This window comes from Aythya ferina (genome assembly GCF_964211825.1).
Source record: "Aythya ferina genome assembly, chromosome: 1".
In the NCBI taxonomy this organism is placed as follows: domain Eukaryota; kingdom Metazoa; phylum Chordata; class Aves; order Anseriformes; family Anatidae; genus Aythya; species Aythya ferina.
In genome coordinates this window covers 114,206,339-114,230,739 of record NC_140296.1, presented here as the reverse complement: position 1 = coordinate 114,230,739, position 24,401 = coordinate 114,206,339, and the positions used below count along the sequence as shown (strand labels likewise).

At 41.6% G+C, this 24,401-nt stretch overlaps 1 protein-coding gene across 1 annotated transcript; it reads left to right on the top strand.

Moving 5' to 3' along the window:
- The first annotated feature begins 21 nt into the window (after positions 1-21).
- PLCXD2 (phosphatidylinositol specific phospholipase C X domain containing 2) lies at positions 22-24,198 on the top strand. The gene is made up of 4 exons (XM_084533947.1): positions 22-273; positions 14,249-14,709; positions 15,874-16,115; positions 18,775-24,198. The coding sequence occupies exons 1-4, from the start codon at positions 123-125 to the stop codon at positions 18,935-18,937; spliced, it is 1,017 nt and encodes a 338-aa protein (XP_084390073.1). The 5' UTR covers positions 22-122; the 3' UTR covers positions 18,938-24,198.
- The last annotated feature ends 203 nt before the right edge of the window (positions 24,199-24,401 follow it).

Sequence of the window (24,401 nt, the reverse complement as noted above, 5' to 3'; positions counted from 1 at the left end):
CGCACCTGTTACATAAGGGGCCGGGCGGCCGCTCCGCGCCCCGTCCCTGGGCGCCCCTCGCCGCTGGGGCCCGGCCGGGCCGGGGGCTGCCGGGCGGCGCCTCGGGGCGGCAGCGGCTGGGGATGAGCCCGGCGGCCGGCAAGGAGTGCGCCCGGCGGCGGCGGAGGCGCCGGGCGGCTGCGCCGGGAGCCATGGCGGAGAGCAACGCGGACTGGATGGGCTCGCTGCCGGCGGCGCTGCGCACCTGCCCGCTCTCCAACCTGGCCATCCCAGGTCGGGCTGGGATGGGAGGATGGGACGGGGCCGGGGGGGGCCGGTTGTGGTTTCGCGGTTCCCCGGCGATGGGGCTGCCGGACGGGCTGGGGGGCGCCGGCTGCTCCGTGCCGCCGGGTTGACCTGGCCTCCCGCGGCGGGGTTGACCTGTTCGCCTGGGTGGCCGTGGGTACTGGGTCTTGCGGCCCTCTGCTGGGTTTTCTTTCTTCCCTGAGGCTCGGCTTTGAGCCTCCCGGCCTCGTGTAAGGGAACGGTGTGGGAAAATGCTGGTTTAATTTTTGTTCACTTAACACTTGCTCCGTTGGGGAGGGAGATTGCCTAATCTGCTATCTGGAATTGTTTTGTCTGCCTGAAGTGAGATGTTGCTCCCAAGTAGCTCACAGCTGGTGCTTGCAGGTGTAGTAGGTAAAAACAGAGTAGAAATCTACTAGAACTCCCCGCTAGGAACTACCTAGAAACTCACTGGTTCCTTCGCATGTTCACCCAAGTTGTGGAGATTGAGCAGAAGAGGTGGCAGAGTCACCTGCAGCATTCCCATTGCGCCTTAGTGAAGGTTTTGCAGGTATTTGGGCCAAGTCTTTTTGGTGTTGTGCTCTCGCTTCAGGCCTGGCTGAGGTGTTTGCTTGTGCTGGGGATTCTTGTGCTTGTTAGCTTGAGCTGTAATAAACACACAGAAGGCCTGTCTTGAGAAGTTAGTGCCTTGTTTTCTCGGTAGTGCATTTCCCAAGTGGAATGGGGCAGCTGGTTTTGGGATTAAGTGTGTTAATGCTGCGCATATCCCTGAATAGCCCTTCCATCAGTTAATCCCTAAACTATGACTTGATGCTTTTGCTACTCTGACATAATTTGGAATTGTGCGTTGCCTAGGAAGCTTTTCATGGAAGAGTGGAGTACCCATTTATTCAAGAATTATGGAAGATATTTGCCAAGATGCTGTCCAGGTTTGGTTTGATTTCCGAGCACTTATTTTTGAGTTAGGCCTAGTATGAACTTAATCCCTTGCAAGAAAGGAGGAAGAACTTTATCTTCTGTAAGAACAGCTGTGCATCTCCAACCTGTAGACCTGCTTCTTTTCTCTGGCCTTAAAGATAAATAAATAAAAATGAAGTTGGCTGTGACCTTGAGAGGTTCTTTTTAAGGTTTCTCTTAAGGTTTCTTAGGTTGTCAAGCAGAGCTTAAATGCAAGTGATGGGCAATGTTGTTTATATTGAACCTAATAGCTGGAGGTTCTGATGACTAGCATGAAAATTACTCAGGTTATAGTTCATCATATGAAAACGTCTCCTACAGCAGAGCCTGCGTATGGCTTGTCCAAGGAAAAAGAATACAGCATGACCATAAAGGATGCCTATGTATGATGTTACGCTGAAGACATTAAAGTACTGTAGTTACTTACATCTGATTTATTTACATCTGCATTACTGATCTGTCCGCTTTGCCAGCTGAACTTAAAATAACACCTAGTTGCTCCACAGGGCTTATAGTTCAAGAAATTGGCAAGTGTCATCAGTTTCAGTTTAGGCAGGTCAACTGACAGTTGAGAGCAACGGATGCTACTGAAGTTACTTAGGAGTATGGCTGAACTCTGAAGTGGCAAAAAAGAACTGAGTATTGCTTGTAGATGTCAACAGAGAAAATCTTAGGTGTGACTACTGTAGGCAGTTTGTTCTGGTGTTGGATGTTGGATTCTGGTCACTAGTGGAAGAGGCTTGATTTTCATATTAGTGCTTTAACTTGTCAAATGCCTTTAGGTACATTTGTAGAGGGCACGGGAAGATGTTTTCTCAGAAACAGTGACTTTCTCTGCTCCAGTGGAGATAGGCAAATGGTATGGAAGCATTTAGAGATAGGGATATGTTTCTCTTATTACATGCTGCAGCATCTACTGTATTTTCTGGACTACAACAGTTCAAAAGGCCTTGTTTTAATGAAATGCAGCACCTTTTTCCCACCTGACAGTAGCAAACACACTTTATGTAGCCCTGTACATCTGAACAGTGAGCGGGACTGAAAGGGAGTTCAGTGTTCATATCAAGTTCAGGCTGACTGCAGATTTTGAAGCTTCTGGCAGTGAAGTCATCCTCAGTTTGAGTGAATAGTTGAATTTTTTGTTGCTAGAGCAGCTTAAAGGCTGTGTAACTTTGGTTGCAGAAGGTTAAGTGATGGACAGTAGCAGTGGTTGTACAGTACTGCTTGCATGAAGTGTGTAGCAGAGGAAGCAAGAAAATGAGTTACTCCTTCAGTAATACCATGCTGATTTTAAAATCAGTAGTGTTCTTTGGAAAACCTTGCAGTGTGGTTTCATTTTTAGTCAAAGTTGGTGCATTTCTATCACTTTTCTGTATAACCTCCTGTAAGCTGTGAGCAGGATGGAGAAGAAGGTATAATGAGTAGACACTTCAGAATTTTTTGATTAATTATAGTTCAGTGATTCTTTTGCTGAAATGCGTTTTTGATGTTGTGTTTGACAAAGCAACTTTTACGGGATCCAAGGTGATGTTACTAGCAGCATGAAAGGGAAGGATTGTACAGAACAGGTTACAGTTCAGCCATCTGTTTATAGATGCTGAATAGCAATGAAGGCCAATGGCATCTTCAAGAGATGTGAAAGGTAGGCTTCAGCACAAATGAGAAGCATGTTCGTATGTGCTTAATATCCGCATGTGCGTCTGACAGACATGGCCTGCTTTTGTCCATATCTGGATGCAGTTGTTTTTACCGCAGCAGTGATGGACTCAGCTGTTTCTGGATTTTCATTTCCTTCCCTCCTTGCAATCCCTTTTTGTATATAGGAGTAGAAATGCAATTCTTCTGAAGGCACTGGAGCTGTTGAAGCCCTAAACATTGCTTTAACTTTAAATAAAGTCAGTTGTGAAAACCCTAAAACAATTGTTTGGTGTTTTTACTTTATTACATTCTGCATAAATGCAGTATTTGGAGATAAAGAGTTTTTTTAAGGGACAATGTACAGGATGAGACTCTTCAAAATCAAAGAATTGATCATATACACATAAAAAGAAATTGCATAGATCTGAATCAGCCTATGGCATCAAAACAATACAGTCTAAGTAACTCTCTTGTAGGAAGTTAAGGGTGTCTTGTATAGAGTTCTACTTCTTTATTTGTTGCCAACTGTTCTGTCTTTGGAGCTGTTGGTTTTAAGAGTAGCTGCCACCTCTGGGAGTCCTTTTCAACCTAAATTGATCTGTTTCCCACAGTTGTTGAGTATGTTGTAAAACATGCTATCTGAGGACAGAGAAAGCCATTATATGTTATTTGCCCAATCCTTAGATCCATCTGCTAACAAGGTGTGTTTAAGATGTGTATTTTATTATGTCCACCAGTTTGGTGCTTACATGCTGATTTAATTCTGTGCTCAAAACAGAGAAATACTGAAAAATTCAGAGTCTTCCTCCACTGCTTGTGTGTTTGGACTTCTCTCTTTCCTCTGGAAAAAAATTACAGACTAAATTCTAAACCAGCACAGTATGATCCAAGAAAAAAAAGATGAGGTTTCATGTGCAGTGTGAGAAGGGAAGAAATCTGCAATGAAAAATTGGCAAGTATCAAATAACTGAAATGTCACCAAATTTTATGTACACAGTATATTCAACAAAATTACCTGCCTTTAACAAGTTGTGACCGTATGTGAAATTCGAGAGGTTTTTTCTTAATTATATCCAGACTAATTTTCTTTGAATGTAGGTTTAAAAGCAAACACTTTAACATCTTGATGGTGAATGTGACCATTGGCAGGATGTGTATTATTTTATGTGTATAGTGTTTGTTTAATTTCAAGCTAGTTTGCTTTAAAGAAACTTATAAAATAGTGCAAAACCCTGACATTCATTGTTTTGCTTGGTCATCCCTTAATCTGTTCATTTTCCTATTCTCTCTCTAAGACATGGGATAAGAGAAAACTACAATACTGTTACTGGTCTGCTTTCTAAGTAAACCAGCTCTTTAAAGAATTTGCTGGGGAAGCCCTACTTATTTCTAGCTTTTTCTTGCATGGTAGTAATTCGCTGCCCTGTGGCATAATTGATTTTGTACAGTTTTGTTTTGACTTTCTAAGCAATTTTGACTTTCTAAGCAATTTTTGCACCATCATAACCAACTACTGTTAAGAGTTGGAGAAGTCTGCTACCGATAGATGCAGCACAGCTTTCCAGTTTCATCATGCTTTTACATGAACACCTGTATTAGAACAGGTAAAACACATTTTGTGTGTCCAGATCCACCTTCTGAGACCATGATACGCTGTTTTCATTAGCGAAGCAATCTAGCTGACGGTAGCAGTGTTTGAGTTTTCTCCTCAGTCCAGCCTTTAAGGTTCTGGATAAAGGTGATGAGCAGAGCAGTAGCAATTGTATTTTCCTTTACGCATTGGTGGTAATGTATTTAATCCTGTCTGGTTTATTCAGTCTTCAAATAATCAAGAGCTGTGTCATACCAAGTAGACATACTTGGAATTTTTGTTCAAAGTATATTAATGTGGATTAATTGCCCATTCTGGACAAGGTGATTAGCTGTGAGTTTTTTTCCACACAGTTCTGATATTCTTTCCCTTATCTTCTAGAGGAAATTTATGGTAGGGATCTACTAGTGTATGTAAGGGTAGGCAAGCCCTTTCTTGCAGGAGCACCAAGAATAATTACGGGGACTGTTTCATAATCTAGCCAAGGCAGCCAAATGCTTCTCTTCTCCCCTGCCTTCATTCTTATGCTCCTTCCATCTCCTGTCCATCTCCTTTTTTTTTTAAAAAAAAAAAAAAAAAAAAAAACAGGACTGATTTTTGGCGTACTTCCTTCCATTGGTATGTGTTTAGTTAGTGTGAATGAGTGCCTTTAGAAAGCCAGCCTGATGGAAAACTTGTCTGTATTGATGGTGATGGTGGTTTGGGGGGATATTTTGAAGACCTGGTTCCTGCCAGAAAAGCTTTCCAGGACAGCTGCTCCTGTGGTTAGACAAACCCTGGGGCGAGTGCTGGAGCATGCAGCTGTCATGAGGTAATGAGGAGAACCTGATATGTTGTAGTGCTACAGACACAGGCAGGAAGAGAAGAACAGGTTCAGTGGCTGTATCTAGAAAGCATAGTTAACAGTTTGCTTTCATGTAACTTTGGTGAGACACCTGATATTGAGGAAAAATTAAGCCTAGGAACCTACTTGACTCTGAAGTAATTTCGATTTGAACCTCTGGAGAATAGAGATGGGGGGGTAGAATAGAAAAAAAGTAAAACACTTCTACGCTTCAAAATGTGGGATAGAAAAAGTCAGTTCACACCAATGTTCTTGTCCTACACTAAGATTTCGTTGTTCTTGAAATAGAAATGCTTCAGTGTTGTAGGTAAAACTTACTGTAGGTAAAAAGTGTTTCAAATTGACCTTAAATATGTAAAAGCTTTTGCCACCAAAAATCAGTTTTTGAGATAAAAATTTGTAGAGCTGTACGTAATGGTAGACAGAGTGTGCTGCAGGACTGGGGTGTGCAGGCAGTCTGCCTCTCAGGGGAGAAATAGAGCAGCTCTTCAGTAATTGCTGTCGGCAGTGCACAGAGCCTTTTTTATCATCTCCCTGGGATCCCAGCTGGTATATTAGCCCTTCCTGTGAATGCCTCTGAGAGGATGGCCAGGATGTCATTTTGGAACGATGCGGAGTAATTACAGCATGGCTCAGTCCCTGCCTGCACCAGGCTGGCTGTTGGGTGGAGAACTGCCCCAAGGATGCTGGGCTGTGGGTAGGTGACTGAAGAGCTGAGTTTCAAATTTCCATAAGTGTTTTTTTTAATGCAAAATAACCTTGGCTCAAATATGTCTAAAACAGATTTAACTGGGGGGTCAAAACAATTTTTGGAGTGTCTTTCTTTTTCACTGATACCTGAGGACAGATGTGTTCTTGGCCTCCTGGAACAGTAAAGCTCAATCTGCTGCTCCAAGTTGCAGCAGTAGTGAAGCTGCTTGATCCTCCCTACAACATATGCTTTTTAAATTACATAACTTTCTATCACCTTCGAATGCAATAAACTTCCACAGTTATTTCCTGGGTGTGTCAGTACACGTGTGGCCAAAGCTTTTGCTACCACAGCATGCCTGTTTCCACCTTGTGTTGAAAGGTCACCCCAGAATCCTGAGGCAGAAACCTGGTGTTTTTTGATGGGAATGAGCAAAGCCCTGTGAAGTGATCAGCCTTGGAGAATGGAGCTTCTTGGGCATAGCAAGCAGGCAGCCTTGATAGTGAGTGGCCTGACAGGCTGAGCTTGTGTCTCAGCCCCAACGAGTCACAGGCTGCATGGTGGGTGTGCTAATGAGGTCCAGCTGGGCCTGCTCCCTGTGGTGACAAGGTGCTGGGGTGACCCTATTGTGCCACAGCACAGCCACAGGGGTGCCAGGGCCTTGCTGTGCTCGCGTGCTGGGCATGTGAGGAGTGCCTGAGCTGGTGGGGATGTGTGTGGCTGCTGCCATCGCCTCATCCGTGGGCTCAGGCCACATCTGCTGTCCAAAGTGGTTACCAAAAGTCCTGTGGGCAGCCTGCCTTTAGCTGGCCAAGCTGAATTAGTGATTCATAAAAGAAAATGAAGCAGCAGCAGCCCTTTCTAATTTAAAACTGGCCATCTGAAGAGATGCAATCTCTTTTTCTCCTTGCCTGCATGACCCTGAGGCAAGCTGCTGAACTTGCTAATGCTTCAGTCATGTTGTGTCTTTGTTCCTCTACTGGTGTGTGATGTGGATGTGCCTCCCAAGGGGAGAAGCAGTGGTGAGCTTGAGACTGCATCCCCTTTGCAAACAGTACTCCTTTGGAGCCCTAATTAAAGGGATCATTGAATCAGCTGAACTGGCCATCTGTTGGGTTAAAGCTCAAAGAGGAAATGGGAGGTTAATGTTCTGATTCACCAAGCTTTATTTTCATTTTCAGTTTAATTGGCACTTACCCATCAATGAGGACATAACCATTCCAAGAAAACATCTGCATAAATATGGTGATGTTGGATATGATTTGTAAATACAGGATTTTCAGAATGAACCTGTCCTGAAATGACAAGTGACTTCCCTACATTGGCCTTTTACTTGACTGTAGAAGCTAGTTCCAACTGTTAGTAGAGAGGCTATTATGTCTCTGGGCCACTGTACTAATGAGAACGTGTTAGAAGTTATTCTGTTATTCTCAAGTAACCAGGTCTTCCCTTGCACATCCCTAGTTCAAGAGCTGGTGTGGCAAGTGGTGAAATAACTGTCCTGCACCTATACAAAAGTTCTGCTAAAAAGCAAGTCTGGGGTCTTCACGTTTCTCCTCTTGGTGGACCGTGGTTGACTGCTTAGCCCAAACCAAATTGTTCTGCATGCTTACCCCTCACCCCAGACACTACATAAAGCTTGTGGTTGTTTATTTCATAAGCCAACTCTTTTTTTTATTGACATTTATTCCCTACAGAGAGACTTTGCTGCTTGGCAAATGAATGTGGAGCATTCTCAAGTTTTATTTGAAACAGAAGATCAATTTCAAAGTCAATATAAATGTTTGTTGTTCTCCTTCAATATTGTGTGGAAGTTTCAGTTTGCCTGCTGTTCCAGAAAAGATTTAAAAAGAGGAAAAAACTACTGTGTGATGAAAAAAGAAAAAATTTCCAAAGAGCCTTCTCTGGGGAGAATGGCAGCCCTTGATTTACACATTACTGCATAGTCACAAAAGAGGAATACAGGAATAGAATTCAGCTCTTTTCAGAGCAGGAGTGTCTATTGAGGATTTGAGGTGGTAGAGAGGTACTGTCCCTTTCTGCTTTCCTAATACAGACAGCTGAGGTTACCAGTGATATATGCGAAGTCATTGCTAAATTGCACAAAACGTAAGGAAGGTAGGTCAAATGAATGCCAAATGGATTCTCTTCTGCTTGCAGGAAAAGCAAACAAACGTGCAACAGTGCTTTTGGGATGGCCTTAAGCGGCTTCTCTTACACCTTCTGCTCCCCGCCCAGCTCAGCCTCCCAGTCTGAAAGGGCTGGGGCTGGAGGAAGTCACAGTAATCCTTTGACAGGGAGAGGAAGTTTTCCTAAGAGGATTTGGTCTGTACTGTGCTTTGTCCTCTCTAAGAGACCACATTATTAATATCTAAAGGATTCTAGGGTTCTATTCAAATATAAATATACTTATCTAAGTAGCGTTAGATCACTAATTATCAATAGGACGCTTATTATTCCTGCCTCTTGTCCTTTTGCTGGGCAAGTTAAAACAAGCTGTTCAATTTGTTTTTCATTAGTGAAGAGCTGTTAAGATGTTAATCTTTTGATTAGAAAATCTGGATTGTTAATGACCTGAATCCTGAGGACTTCTGGGCTCTGTGAGGCACTTCTCTTCATCCCATATTCCCTCAATTCTGGCACACGTAGGACATCTGATTTATAAGAACATCTGCGGGCCTTAGCTTGCTAGCGTTTGCATCCTGTGTTTTTTTGAAACTTGATTGCTGCGCTTCCAAGTGTCTTGCCCATGTAATGTTTGCTATTCTGTGTCATCTGTGGTGTTTTGTAATATATGGGGAATGTACTTTTGTACAGGGAGTGAGCAAAGCTTGCTTTAAGAAGTCTGGCGTCAGCTACAGCTAGGGTGATTCTTTGCCCATAAATGACCCTGTAATGCTTCTAATAGGTTGGTACAGTACGTTGACCTTGCTTCTTAGGAATGTTTAAGATTACACGAGAGGTTTTCTGGCATTTTTCATCATGTTAATATTTCACTGATGTGGAGATCAAAACAAATTACCCTGATGCAGTTAAACTCTGACAATGCATTCTCCTGTTGTTTTGCTTTCATTACTGTTTCCTTGCTAGCCAGATTTTTGCAGAAAGTGTCTTTAACTGCAGCACCATTACTAGTCCACAGCCTTGCAACCAGGGAAACTAGTGTTAAAACTGTCAATATGGTTTAAAATAAACAAGTCTTTCTGTCTTGTTTTCAAGTAACTGGCAGCGTGCAAGTAGTATATCCTTTTCTGGAAGGTCTCTGCATTTTGCGTGTCATGTATTCATCCTTCTAACATGCCTTGAAGGTAAATTTACAAGCTTGTAAAAGGATGCCATGGGGTGGTGATGTGCTGCTGAATCCTATCCCTGCACTGCAAGTGTATGTGGAGAAAGTACTGATGTGGAAACGGAAGATAATGCAAGAATACAGCTAGTAACTGTTGAAATTCAAGGCTTAATGACATCTTGTTGATTAATGTCATTTGTTTGAGCTACACCATGGGTTAATTAGACTATCTGTGGCCAAGTAGCATGACAAATAGACACTGGGAAGTTAGACTTGGCTACAGATGTGATGATAAAAGGCTGCTTTCTAACAATTAGCACAAACACTTTAGCAGAAAAGTCATCCTGAACACTGAAATACAATCTATTTAACATACAAATTGAATTGAGTAGCTATCTATTTAGCATACAATTAAATTCAGAAATTAGCGTAAGGAGAATAAAAAGGGATTTAAAGATACGCATAGAAGTTAATCCACAGTTGCATTTGCTAAGATAAAACTAAGAGGGCTATCCATCATTTTAACAATCTGGTGTCTGGAAGATACCTCTTCAGTACTGTTCTAACCATATCATAGCCTTTGATAGTTAAATAGACAGGCATCTGATGTGACTGCTGTTCTTGAAGCTTCCAGTCATTGTCAGATGGAAGAAATTAAACCTGAACAGAGCAGAGCCATTCTCTTACCCTGATGTAGGAGCTGCCAGCAGATTTGCAGTTCATCTTTTGTTCCTGTTTTGAATGTACAGACGCTTTCGTGCTTAAATTTAAGGTATTGGTTGGTGAGCTCGCTTCTGTGTGCTGCACATCTTTGGCCTGTTAGAAGCAAAATGGAAAATCGTCCCCTATTTACTTCCTGTTCCTAGCGTGGTTTCTGGAAGGTGAGCACAGGACTGGTGCTGTATCACTGCAAACCTTCCCAAGCCGATTCACTCTGAACGCTAACCCATCGTCACGTACAGTGACTCCCCTTGAGTGACTTCAGTGTGCTGCATGTGAAATAAATTGGCATTTGAGGCAATTCGGAGTGGGGGACTTGGCCTCCATTCACTTAAAGCACAGCTGTAGACAAGGTTCTCAACTCTTCTTTGTTCTCTGATTTATCAGCCTAAAATGGAAGTAGGGAGCGCCTGGGTTTGTTGGTTGCTTTGTTCATAATCAGCAGGTTGAAGGAATGGATTTATTGAATCAATAACAGTGTGTAATGTATATTTAATATTTTGCATATCATCTGAAATGCTTTGCTGATGGGACTTCTCAAGCTTTCTTGAGAAAGTGGTCAGTATAATTTGGGGAGATGCACAGTGTGGGTGGAACATTGAATGCAGAAGACTTATGCATAGAAAAGAGTTGTCTGTGCATGCTACAGTGGGAGTTGGATTCTTGCTCTACTCAGCAACTGCCATCCCCTTTGATGTTGTACAAATTGCAGCATCAGGGCATCTTATTATATCCTTGGAGTAGACCTTAGCTGAGAATGTGGTTAGCAGGTCTAATGAAACTGAGCTCCTCACAAAATGGAGGTGGTGTGCTCTGTGTTTCTGGTGTAGGCTTTGCCTTTGAAACTCTTCAGGATTGGTGTTCTTACATGATGATTTTTCAAGGAGAAATAATGCTGGAACAGCAACCAGCCTGGCTCATGGCATGGCTACAGAATGGCTCGGTCTTCTGTGTAGTTCAGGTGTAGAGAGAAGGAGAGCAAGGATTAGTTTGACATCATGATATGATCAGCTTAGCATGTAGTTCAACATCACAGCTAAGCTATATTAAAAGCCAGTGGCTCAGCTGGTAACATAACTCAATGATCTTAAATTAAAGAAGGGCCTGGTGGATGACGTGAATCCCCACTTACCTCTCATCGCAACCAGCATCCAGTACTGTTGCTTCAGGTTTCCAGTTCATGTTTTTCTGTTACTGAACTAAAAATGCTACGTGCTTGGCCTAGAAACTTCTTTCAGTTGGTGGCTGGCTTTCTCTAAATGGTGACTGAAGAACCTGAACTCCTGCCATGTCTTCCCAGCCTCTAGATAGATGATGCTGCCCTGTGCTGCTCAGGAGGTGGTCCTCTATCCAGAAGGACAGCTTGTTTGTTAGGTGCTCCACCTCATGTTCTACTTGTTTTTTTATGTATGTCTTGACTTCACTGTAAGTAAGTCCTATTTCCTAGGTGTTTGTTTTTTTTTTTTTTTTTCAAGAGCCCCAGTACAGGAGATTTAAGGATCTTCTCAAATAAGAAGCGTGTCACATAGTTCAATTTCTCAAATAGCTGAAGTACTGAAAAAGCTGCACTGTGCAATTGGTTCCTTTTTTCTTGCTTTTTACAGTTCTAAGTAGAATAGAACTATGCGGTAGTGCAAGGAGAAATCTTCTTTTTGTATGTTTAACTGTGCCGTAAGTGTAGCAATCTGCAATGGAAAGAAGCTTTTGTAGCTATAAGAATATGTGATCAGACTTCAGAAAACAAACTGTTTCTTGGCTGAGATTTGCTTAGACAACTCCGTAAGGGTTGACGACAACAACATATTTGGTGTCAGATAAAATTGTCATTCCTTTCCTTCATATGGCATATATATCTATCAGACAGTGATGGTGTCTGAGGGGCAGAGCAGTGAGTGACTTCTCCAGCCAGAATCCTCTGGAGGCTGTTGTACAGTGTCACTTCAAAAAAAGCCGTAAGAAACACTTTCTTTTCAGTGTAACGTAATAACCAAATTTCTACAGGGACTTAAACAAAGGAAGAAATTAAAATGAATTAAGAACTCGAAATAAGAAAAGTGCCAAGCGATTTAGTTGGAGGCCTAATGCAATTATGCCCTGTGCAAATTAAGTCTATTTTTCAAATGCCACAGAAGATGGAAAGGCTCACTCTGCTGAGCAGGGGGGTATATGAAACACAAATGTCTGTGAATTGCAGCTTCCACTATAAGCAAGCCTTTATATGGCATCGTCTGAAATGTCTTCATTAGATGCCTAATCCTGTATTAGTAGTGTAGTTTTTGTTCTGTTACGCATTTGGGGGTGGAAAAAACTGGCACTTGCAAACTGACAGCTACTTTTTGATGTGGTTTTATTGTGACAGGTAGCTAAATAGTTTAAGCTGACACCTTTTTAAAACAGCTTTTTTGTTACTTGTCACTTGTTCTCTATGACTGAATGGAAAGCCACGTAAGAGGTATGCTTTTACAAAGACTGGGAATAATACATGAGGAGTCAGTTAGGAATTATTTCTTAAGTATTCATTTGTAAAGCCTGAAAACTAAACTTCGCAGTTCCTTTTGAGAACTTTCAAACTAGCTGGAATTTACGCAGAAAGAATGCGTTTCAGCTTGTTGTGAACTGATGTTTGGTTTGCTCCTAGTCTCTTCCACCATCTGGATTAAAAAATCCTGTAAAGGTAATCCAACTGAGATCATAATCTCATTTACAGCTCTGATCTTGCATGGCAGAAAATGCATCAGTCTTCAGGTGAACACTTGTACTGCAAGCAAGTTTGGGTAAAGGAGGCTATGAAGGCACCAACTGTTGTCCTGAACTACCATTAAGATTTTATTTTTTCAAGAGTTGTAGACTGAGGTAGAGGAGGAAATTCTGGAAGAAAATAGCTTTACAGGAGCAGGGAGAAGAGCCCTGATCTGTGCAGGACAGGAGGTTGCAGGCAGCATGGTGTAGTGCTACTGTAGCCCTGAGGCAGCTGGAAGAGGATCTGATTGTGGCAGCAGGGGGCGAAGATGCTTTCCCTGCCCTGCAGCCAAGTGGGCATGCAGGAAGCAGGTGGGGTTTGGCTTCATGGGAAAGCCGTTCGCTGCTGTCTTGAAAGTAAAAGGGGAAGCAGGGGTGTTAGAGCTCCTGTAACTTTTTCTGGCGGAGGCTTCACAGAAAACTCATACCTGGACCAGTTGCAGCTTCTTGGCTGGAATGGTGACTGGTGTCAATGGTTAGAAATCCCTGGTCAACACCTGTCTGGGGTAGCTCAGCTTTTGCCCATCATTTGCTTTTGGCTACCTTGATGCAGAGCAAAGAGTAACTGGGCAGTCTTTGCTCTGTCACTGACTTGACTCAGCTAGGGATAGTTCTTTGTCTCTGAAGCTCTTATTTTGGAGTGGTTTGATACTTGTCAGCTTTGTTTTTTAATCACTATTGATTTTTGAGTTGGAGGGTTTTTCCTAGTAAGCACAAATTTTATACTGCAGGTGCAGTTTCTTTGCAAGGCTGCAGGTTATGTTCCAGGCACTGACAAATTGAATCACTGGTTTCCTTTTCGACAAATTTTCTATTCATCATATCTCTGGTCACTGTAAGGCACTGCCAGGTTGAACAGAAGTTCATCAGCTTGATCAACCTGTCTGGTGTCTAACAACGCAGTAACTAGTTTTACCTTGCGTTCTGTTGCTTGACCTTTAAGTTAAACCAGTCTTTGGGCACTCAAACTACTGTTCATTTACTGTCTTGGGGATAAACTGAGGCATGGTGAAGCACATTTGTATGTATCTCTCTGTACTTTGTATTAGGTCATGATTGGATTTACCAGGCAGAACGAAAATTAAGTCTGAGAGTCTACTGCTGCTTTCTTTCAGTGGAGTCCCATCTTAGACCAAAGCTTCCCAGAGCCTGGTAGATCCCTGGAGGCAGCTTGAGAGCTTATAAATGGAGAAGGGAGTTTGGAAGCAAGTGTGCCTTTATCACTAATATTTATGGTTACGATGTTCAGAGTACTTCTGTGTTTGCTGTTCACACAAGAACACAGTTCAGACTCTGAGAACCTTAAGCATTCTTTTTGTTCAGTTAGGGAAAACTGAAGTGTGAAAGGATACTCTGAAAGACCCAGAGTTGAGCAGGGTTCTTCTGTGGCCTTGTCATGCAGTTATGACCTTTTTTATGTTACAAGGGCTATGTGTTGGAGAGTCAAAGTTTTTTTTTTTTTTAAAGTCATTATTCTGTGGATTTTTTTTCCAGGGTCACATGATTCGTTCAGCTACTGGGTTGATGAGAAATCTCCTGTGGGACCAGACCAAGCCACAGCCATCAAACGCTTGGCCAAAATTTCTTTGGTTAAAAAGATTATGAAGAAATGGTCGGTGACGCAAAACCTGACTTTCAAAGAGCAATTAGAAGGTGGGATCCGCTACTTCGATCTTCGTGTATCTTCCAAACCTGGGGAAATAGGCCATGAGATCTACTTCATACATGGTTTGTTTGGCATCAAAGTGTGGGATGGACTGATGGAGATTAACACCTTTCTTGACCAGCACCCCAAGGAAGTCATCTTCTTGGATTTCAACCACTTCTATGCCATGGATGATGGCCATCACTTCTTCTTGATCAACAGGATCCGCTCAGCATTTGGATCCAAACTTTGTTCCGTTGAGTGTGTAGAATATGTGACGTTACAGTACATGTGGGAGAAGAAGCATCAGGTGGGCAAAGGATCTGTCATGTTTTTGAAACCCAAAAGGTTAAGATAGAAATAGGCTGAGTGGGGTTCCCTCTCAGTGGTATTGGCCCGAGGACACTGCTGGTGGCTGATTTAAAGCCTTCTAGAGACTCCTTGATGTAGAATCTACATCCGTGGTATAGTTAGATTGTGTCCTGATTCTAAGCATCTTCCTTAAATAATTCAGTGATATTACCTCTTGAGGTCTTGTGCTCTGTACCAATGGTTTCCTTCTCAGAAGGAACTTGTGCTGACTTTAGTTAAGGATATGATAAACTGTTGTCTTCGTGAATTTAAAGCATGTAAGCTCTATCATGACTAGAAGAGGCTGTAGAACTTCCTAGCTCCTTTATGGCCATCCAAATCTATAGTGTCAGGACTCTTATCACAGATTGTTCTCTCTGGTAACTGCCCACATATGTACATGAAGACTAAGAAAACAGGATTTCAGTGACTGCGCAATTCTTAAACTATAAAATAGGTGGCAATTTGAGGAATTCCTTGGAATTGATGCTGTTCAGTGATTTGTCTCAAGTCTGCTAGGGTCCAAAAAAGAATCATTTGTAAGGTTGGTTGGTAAGTGTTGCACCTTTGTGCAGACCTCCTGTAGAGAACCTTTGAAGGTATACTTTGAAGGTATAAAATACTGACCTCTGATTTAGAGGAGGCTTTGCTTAAAGAAAGACTGACTTCAACAACGTTCAGTAAGTGAGAGTGAAATGCTGGATGGCCTGGTGTGCTTCAGCTGTTTAGGAGTGATGTAGGAGATAGCAAGATAGCTAAAATCCTTAACTTTGATGGTTATGGTCTCTGACAGTGCTTTGAAAAGCTCTCAAGTGAAATGCATTGAATGACATGGCATTATGCTCCTGGCCACTCTTTCGTTTTAAACCGATGACCTGTAAAGCCCAAAGCAATCTTGTCCTCAAAGATAATCCAAATGATCTCCATCCCTTGTTGGTAAATTTCTTGGCAGTCATGACTCAGGAGGAATTATTTCTTTTGCTTAATTCTTGTTTCACTGCTATGCTAGCTCTAGCAGTAATGCGTAAGCATTAACCAGTGCACCATGCTGTTTATAAATAAAATAGTTAAGAACTGTCTTTAGTTTGTAACTGTCTCTTCTACTTTTTCTTGTTTCTGTTAGGTTCTTATTTTCTACCACTACCCTTTGTGTCGGGAATTTCCCTTTCTATGGCCAGGGAATAAAATGCCAGCACCGTGGGCTAATACAACCAACGTGCACAAACTCATACAGTTCCTGGAGACCACTCTCGAAGAACGAAGTCGTTATGGGACTTTTCATGTTTCTCAAGCAATTCTTACTCCTCGAGTGAAAACTATTGCACGACATCTAATCCGTGGTCTGAAGAACACACTCGTTCATAGGTAAGGACTTGTCTTGATTTCTGGGTTCTTGACTTAAAACACTTCATGTTAAAGTGGCAGTGATGAAACAAGGAACTGTAATGTTTACATAAAAGCAAAATTTGCTGACCTAGAGAGCACGCAGTCGTGCTTCATCACCATTGCTGGAGTGAGGTATTTGCAGTCATCAAAAATCATGACATAGTAAAAAGATGTGCATATACTGTAAGCATAAATTTGCTTTTTGAGTGTTATTCCATGAAATTCCATGAAATGCACCTGGTGTTTCCAACTTAAAACTTGAATTTGGGGGTGAGGGGAAGGGAATAAAGGTTTTTCCTCCAGGAGAAAATGCAGGTCTTGACATGGAGCAGTATGAGATGGGGCAGTAATTAGTCTCAGGGGTTTTACCAAAAAATAAATGTGAAGTTTGACTTTGCTTTTACCATTGACCATTGTACAACTTCCTTATTAGTAAGATAACTAGAAAGGGGTTTGGCTGTATGTAGTGCAGAGTGGCAGTGACTTTTGATAGTGTTAACAGCATAAATGGGACAGGGTCTATGTGGTTTTGCTTTACTCTATTACTTTGTAGCCTGTTGGCCAAAAGTTGCTGCAACTCAGCAAAACTCAAACAGTCCTGGTGGGATCCAGTCTCCTGTCTCGGTGTTTGCTGGTGCCTGTTTTGATGTCACTAGCAAATTATTTTGCAACAATGATATTAAGTTCTAAATTACACTTGTGTAGGTGGGCGCAACCGCCTTAATGGGCTCTGTTGTGACTGTCATTGTAATTATCTTGGCAACTGAGCTTCATAGTAAGCACTGAGATAAACACCCACCCACGTCTGCAGCAGCCAGTTCATGTTCCCTTTTTGGGTGAATTATTGTTCATTTTAGCAGTAATTACAGTATGATTATTTTGAGACAAAAGTCAGTGTCACTGCTTTTCTTAAAAAATCTTTCTAAAAAGAGCAAGTGTTGTGGTTTTTTGTAATCACACAAGCTGCAGACAAAACTAAGGAAATTCCAGGCAAAGCGTAAGTCATAGAGGTTTGTCTCCTTCCTGTCTAGAGACATGAGTCTAGAAAGAGATGATAAAATATGCAAGGTATTTGCCACAACATATTCAGGTATCCTCTTCAGCTTGTCCTTGGCTCGTACCAGTGTGTTCAGCATTAAACACTAGGTGGTGCTCAGGTGCTTTCAGACTGCTGCTTGCTGCCACAAGTTGCACAAATGTAAATACATGTGGTTCGTGGGAATACTTAGCAGAGACCATAGATATCTTATTACTTTGGAGCTGTGTGCTTAATATACTGCTGTCTCATGACTACAAGTCAGCAAGATCACACTGAATTTCTATTTTTAAATTTTTGAATTTAATTTAATGGAATGAGTGAGCAGTATTGTTTCAAGTGATTTTATTTTGGCACCAACGTAGACTTTTAGCCACTGAGAAGCAGGAAGCCTTGATTAGCTCGATCCCTTCCTTCCCACCCTATCCCCTTGTTACCACTTGTAAACTGAAAACTTAAAATGGAGGCCACGGTCTGCTAAAGCATGATTTCTCCTGTGCATTTATCCATGGAGGCTAATCTGTGTGCACAAATCTGCCTTGGCAATTATGTAGATGTCAGCTTTCTCATACAGAAACTTTGCCCAAGTATGAATATTGAAGTGTTCCTGAGCTCTTTCTAAAGGGGAAATGAGCAACATTTGCATTTGGCTGACAAAAGTCTGTATTGACACTTAGTATAAGCAGCAGGTCTTCCTTTACTTTTCCTTCTTCTTTTAGTTCTTGAAGTTTGTTTTTTCTGGAGCAAGAGCAGTGAGGTGTTTGTTTTATCCGTATGCTGTTAATTAATCCTTGTGCCTGCTGTTTTCCTGTTTAATGTATGCATATTACAACACTAATTTAAATAATTCTGATATACTTAGTCATTTGTCTTTGTGTTGGAAACCCCGGGATTTGAATATTAGAGCACAAAAGAACTTGTGCAGACTCCTGACTTGCACTCTGTCCAAGAAATAACTGAAATTTCTCTCCACTGCAGAGCTGAAACAATTCCTGGCACACTTTGCCCTTCCACAGTTGCAATAATGTGTGGTGGGATGCTCAGCTGGAGCTGAGCTCCAGAGGGCTGGACTGAGCTTTGCTTTCCCTCATCCTGTTGTTCTGGGTGGGTCTGCAGGCTGAAAGGTGTTTAGTGGACATGTCCTGTGTGCTGCCCCCAACAACTTCTTTCCTGCCTGCCTTAAGGCAAAGGTGGGCATGGGGACAGACACCTTGGGCCAGGGAGAGCACTGTCCTGTGCCATGCTGAAGTCTGAGATCAGCTTCTGGTGCAAATTGCAAGAACAGACTAGGACTTAAACTGCTTCAGGAGTTGATGCTGCACTACAACAGAGTTTGCTAGGTGAAAATGAAGTTGACAAACTTCATTTTGTCCACCTGGTAGTTTGGATTGGTGACTGACCAATATTCCTATTACACAGCTAATGACAGTGCACTATGTTAAACACTTCACTCATCATCCTGATGATGTTTTTGGTGGCAGTGAAGACCCAATCACAAATGTGAGATAACATAAATTGCAAACAACATGCTATATACAACATAAGTGTTTATAAAGGAGAGTGTCTCTTAAAATGTTTAATCTTCGCTTTTATTTTCTTTAGGAACCTGCCCATGATTTTGAATTGGGTGAAAGCACAGAAACCAGGTGTTATGGGCGTGAACATAATTACATCAGACTTTGTGGAGCTGGTTGACTTTGCTGCTACAGTTATTGCATTAAATGACCTTCTTTTAGAAGAGGATGAATCTACATCTAAATCCTGATGTGTCCCACTTATACTCCTCTGTGAACATCGTTGTGCTATGCTAAACGTTTTACATGAAACCTACTGTAATCTCTATTTCAAACGAAGTTTTGTAGAAGAGTTACGGTTAAAAATCATACACAGAAGGTTTTCTTCTCTGGGTGTGTGTGTGGATCTGAGTGGAACACAGAGTACTGTCTGAGTGCTGCTGCATGGCTTTTTGTGGCTACATGTTTGACTAAGTTATGCACACATCTGCTGCAGTACAGAGTGTTGTCTGCCTGCCAACAAGAGGCTGGCCTCTGAAGCAGATGTACCCGATTACTGTGTGTTTCCCTGGTGACTAGACTCACCGTGTCTTCCTGTATGCATCTTGCTTATTTCTTAACTCAAGGACTTAAACCAAGGATCCTTGCTGATCCTTCTGTAGCAGTTTTACCAGAGCAGCCAAGACCTTTTCGTTCTTTGGCCACCTCAGGCATAGCTGGTCTCAGCTGGATGCTGCTGTTGTATTCATTACACTGTTTTAGACACTACCTCTGACTGACTTGGAGGAAAAAAGATGTGATATTGCTGTTCAGGGGGAAATTGTTTTTACACTGTGAATATTCTAACTGTCCTTTGGGCCTGAGATGGAAAGGCTTGACATATACTTCCTCTTTAGGCTCCAAACTCTCCTTCTGGACCTCTTTATTTTACTTTTAAACATGGTTGCATTGATGTATTAATGTGTATTTCTTCTGGTATTAATTTGGAAATCTGGACAATATTCAGTCCTCAGATTATGAGGATCATAACTCAGTCTGAATTCATGTTGAGGCATATCTGACTTTTCTTTCATTTGCTGGTCACTTGTTATTTCATCCTTTGAGATCTGTGGGGAAGACTCTCACCCAGATGCTCCTTATATGGACAGATGTGGCAAAGTGGGTGTTTTTCGAAAACCAGATTTGATGAGGGACTGCTTAAAACCTAAATAATGAATCTGATTTTGGCCACGTACAGTGAATTCTTAAATTGGACCCAAATGTTATGCTTACAGTCAGAACCCACGCGGCTACAGGGGAGGAATTTCCCCAGCCTTTGACCACTTGAGAGAAATTGTAAGCAGTGCTCACGTGGGCGGGCAGGCATCAGCTAACTCTTTGTAGTCATACTCAGATTTGTGTTGATTCACAACAAAACATGACCACATGCTTGAGCTGATGCAGTCATATGTTGGTACTTCTGAGCACTTAATTGACCAGCTGACGGCAGCCCTACAGTCTGCTTATATTGGATTTAAAAGAAAAAAGTGACCGGCTAACAGATACTTCTTGATCATCTTCATAAAGCAACTGTTGGTGTGATAATTGTTCAGTAGTTATTAAGTTGTATTAATCTTTGAGCTATTTATAAGAGAATGGATTATCATTACAGATGATTTATTCAAAAGAAAAACAACTCCCTGGATTTAACCTGTTATCCTATCCTGTGTCTGCCATCGTGGTATGACAGCACAAAAATACAAAACCATCTTGCTTGTTTGTCACAACTCTGAACTCAGGACAAATTTACCTAAGGGTTTGCAAACCTTCCATGTGAACCTTGGTCAAGTTCTGAGCAGACTGAGCTGATTTTGCTGTTTGGTGCAGGGTTTACATTAGTTCTTCACATTTCCTTTAAACAGCATCCTTTTTTTTTCCTGGGGAGGGTGGAGGGTATGTCTTCCAGTCTTTCTCCTTTCCCCTTGTGTTCCAGCAAGGGGGGACAAGTCATGCAGAGCAATTTTGGGGAACTGAAGTTCCACTTTCGAATATATAATTTTGAAAACACCAGCAGAGGATTTGGATTGTACCTTGTTGATTGAACTGTTGGAGCTGATTTTGAACAGTGCAGTTTGGTTTGCGAAGTTAACATACCTGTGTTTTTTTCCATAGCTGAATCTTGTTCATGTACTTCTTGCATGGCCAAAACTGAAACTCCATAATAGTATTAAATGTACAGGTAGGGTTTCAGTGGTCTCTCAGCTACAAATTGTCTTAGAGCTCAAACCTCAGAGCAACTTGCATAGAATGCCTCTGAGGCAGAAATAATGTATTTGCAAAGTTTCCTGCAGGACAAGATGAGAAGATGAAATATGCATGATGTTTGCATTTGACCCTGAATATATTTTGTACTGTATATATCTACCTCAAAAGAGATCTATTCAGGCTTAACAAATATTTATATTGTGTGTGCAGAGTAATGACTGTGTTGTTAGTCCTTCTGTTCTATTTATTTGAGTAGAGATGTGATGATTGTAACTCAGGGCTTTGGTTAGGTATTTCTGAGTATGAACTCAAGTTTCTTGAATTCAAATTTCCTTTAGATATTTGCTGCTCGCTCTTGCCTCATGAAATAGGACAAAGGGGTGCTAGGTGCTGAGAGTATTAGCAGAGGGACAAGAAATGGAACTTAAGTTTAGGATTAATAGAGTAGGAGGAAGAACAGGTCTGTGAGTTTCTTCTGTCCGAAGAGATTGCTGTTAATGTGATGTTAATGCAGATGTGCCTGTAAGTTCGAGGAAGATGAAGACAGGCATTAATGCAGGAGAAGGCTAAGGGTTCCATGTGGCTGATGCAGACCTTTGTCTGTTGCATATCATCTTAGTCTTGCTTGTATCTTCCTAAAGCAGTAGAAGTCACCTGTAAATAGTTTAGGTGTAAAACCTTCCCAGGAGAATTGTTCTGAGGACTTGAGGACTTGGTCTTTCTGTAGATAGTGGGAGAGGAAAAGCGGGTAAACTAGTAGCTACTTGAAGCAGAATACTTGAAGTGTGTGTTCTTGAATAATTATTCATATGGTTTGTTATTACAGATTCAGTTTACTTAAATGCTGTTTGATTGTCACTTCTCTTCCTAATGTGCAGTTGCTGAATGCTGAGCTCACTGGTGCTGTTGCTGTTCTCCTGGCATGCCTGAAGCACAGCAGACTTCTGTATATATCCTGATGGGGAGCAGCAGGGAGGAGAGTGTTAGGAAGCATATGTGACTTGATGTCTTACAGCATGCTTGTAGGTGAAAACTAAGAGGAGTTGTAAATAGGGTTTGCAGACTGTCAATCTTGTAGCTCCTTTTTTTGGGAAACTACAGTCCTATTATATTTAACAGTTGTGGAGCTGGGAATTGTATCTTTTCTTTTTTGGTGAACAAAACACAAATTCCTGCTGTCCCAAGCTTCACCAGAGTTGAAGGGCTACCAGCTTGTAGGTGCTTTGCTGCAATGGTGAAAATCCCACTGGAAACAGTGCTGGCAAGGCACTTTTCGAGGTGCTGTGGTCAGTGACTGATGTCAGACTGGAAGTGTTTAGAACAGAAACACTGATTATGAAAGGGCAAAGAAAATGGTATCTTTACTTCTGACATTTGTTTTCTGCTGTGCTAGTACTGAAATCATTTGATGGAGTCGAGAAGGCACCTGTGCTGTAAGGATGATGAAGCTTTTAGAGCAGGGATTTTGGTTCGGAGTAGGGCATTGTCCAAGATACTTATCTATTGTTCTGATCTGTTAAGTCTTCAGAAATATTTTTTTGTGCACCTGTCTCAGGTGTCACAGTTCATTCTTGTATAATTAACAGGCCTGCCTTTAGAGCTTTACAGGACATGACTGTTTTGGTTTAAAATAGATTACGCATGCAAGTCAGTTGACAGAGCATGTGTGACTTGAGGATTACTTGAATATTTAATATTTATTACAGAGTTAATATGCACTTTCAGTAAGACTTTCAGCATATCCTGAATAAGTTCTTCTATCAGAACTACTTCTTAGAACAAAACTTCAAGCTAATTTTTCAGTGGTTGCTTTGAACACAGATGAATTGTCTGATGTGGAGACCAGAACTAACCCAAAACTTAATTAAAAATTCAAACCATGTCAAGGTGTAGTCCTTTTATCAGTGAAAAAAGATTTTTGCTTCTCTGGGTGTCCAAAAGAAATAAAGGTCTACCACTTCTTCAGGTTATGTCCAGTAGCCAGACCATACACTGAAGAAATAGTGGAGATCCGCAGGGTGCTGCTGCTTGCAAGAGTCCCAGCTCAGTTTGCTTTGTGGTAGAAGTCCACACTATTTGAATGGGCCTCTATTTAGTAGTTAATTTACAAATAGCTGCTTTTAAAAAGAAGGTTGTGATTAGACCCAGAGACATGTGCACTCAGGCATTTTGTCAAAGCACACAAATCTTGCTCAACTGAAATGTTTGCAAACTCAATTTGGCTTTGCTTGAATAAAGACTTCAAAAGCTGTACTGCAGTAGTGAAATGCTGCTCCTGCCATCACTGGGAGGCTGAAGTACAGTGCAGGGCTTGCACCTTTCCCAAGGCAAAGGAAGGGGTGGTGGTCAGAGACATTGCCTATGCCACCTGTGCAGCAGAGCACGCTGATGAGCTTTGTTCTGGCTCAGGTTCGTAGAAGGGGCTGAGCATGTGCTGAAGAGCGAGTAAATTTTATGCTAACAGTGTGTATGTTGGGCTAATGGGGGTAAGAACGTAGTGATCTACTTGTCATGAGTAGATGTGTGATAATCCTATTAGTCCTTTAGTTTAGGTTGTTTTTAAATGTAAGGGATCAATTTAATGCAGTCAGTCCCACTGAATATGTCAGTCTCATTGAAGAATTGTGTGCATGTGTATGCATATTTATTTCTCTTCAAGGCTTTAATCCTATAAAGAAGATTTAAGTCTTTATTGTAGGGCCTGGAATAGGAATGTTAACATAATTGCTGGATCTAATGATATTTTGTGTTTCTGAACACTTCTGTATGTTGTGTTGTTCATTGATACAGTGCTGCTCATATCCCTTGTAAACCTGTGACAATTTCCTGTCCTGTATATCTTAAATTGAACTGCAATGTATCCTTAAAAGTAAACTTTATATCAAAATAATTTGGATGGTTCTTTAATTTTGCTCAATGTCAAATGTATTTTGCAAATAGATTTCTAGTTTCATTTATACCTTTGAAGGGGGAGTGGCAGGAGCCAGGTGAAGAAGAGTTACTAATTTATTTTTCTGTGCAGTGTCTCTTCTTTCTTTTGGCCATCCATGCTTTACCCATCTGTACAATTCAGTGTTGTGATACCAGGATGCCTCATTTGAACTGCAGATAAACTTGGATTTGACATCTGTTTCCTTCTGCTTTACTCTGCATCTGTATCATTGGGGTTTTTAATCCTGAAAATTAAAAAAAAAAGTGAGAAAAATAATTCTGTTGTGTGTTCTGTACTGTTGACTGTTTTAATAAATGAAAATTACATGGCTAGTTAGCTCTTTTGACTGAGCTCACTTTATTTCTGCAGAATAGTGCCATTGAGGAAGAAAATCTAAGCTCTAGGGTTTTTGAGAGGTGCTGTACCTTCCTGCAGTCATGTCCCCAGGAAGTCAGAGCTAGGCAACATACTCATTGGGAACACGCTGTGCTGGGAACTTCTCGAAGTAGTAGTGCAAAGTGATTGGGAAATGATATGCT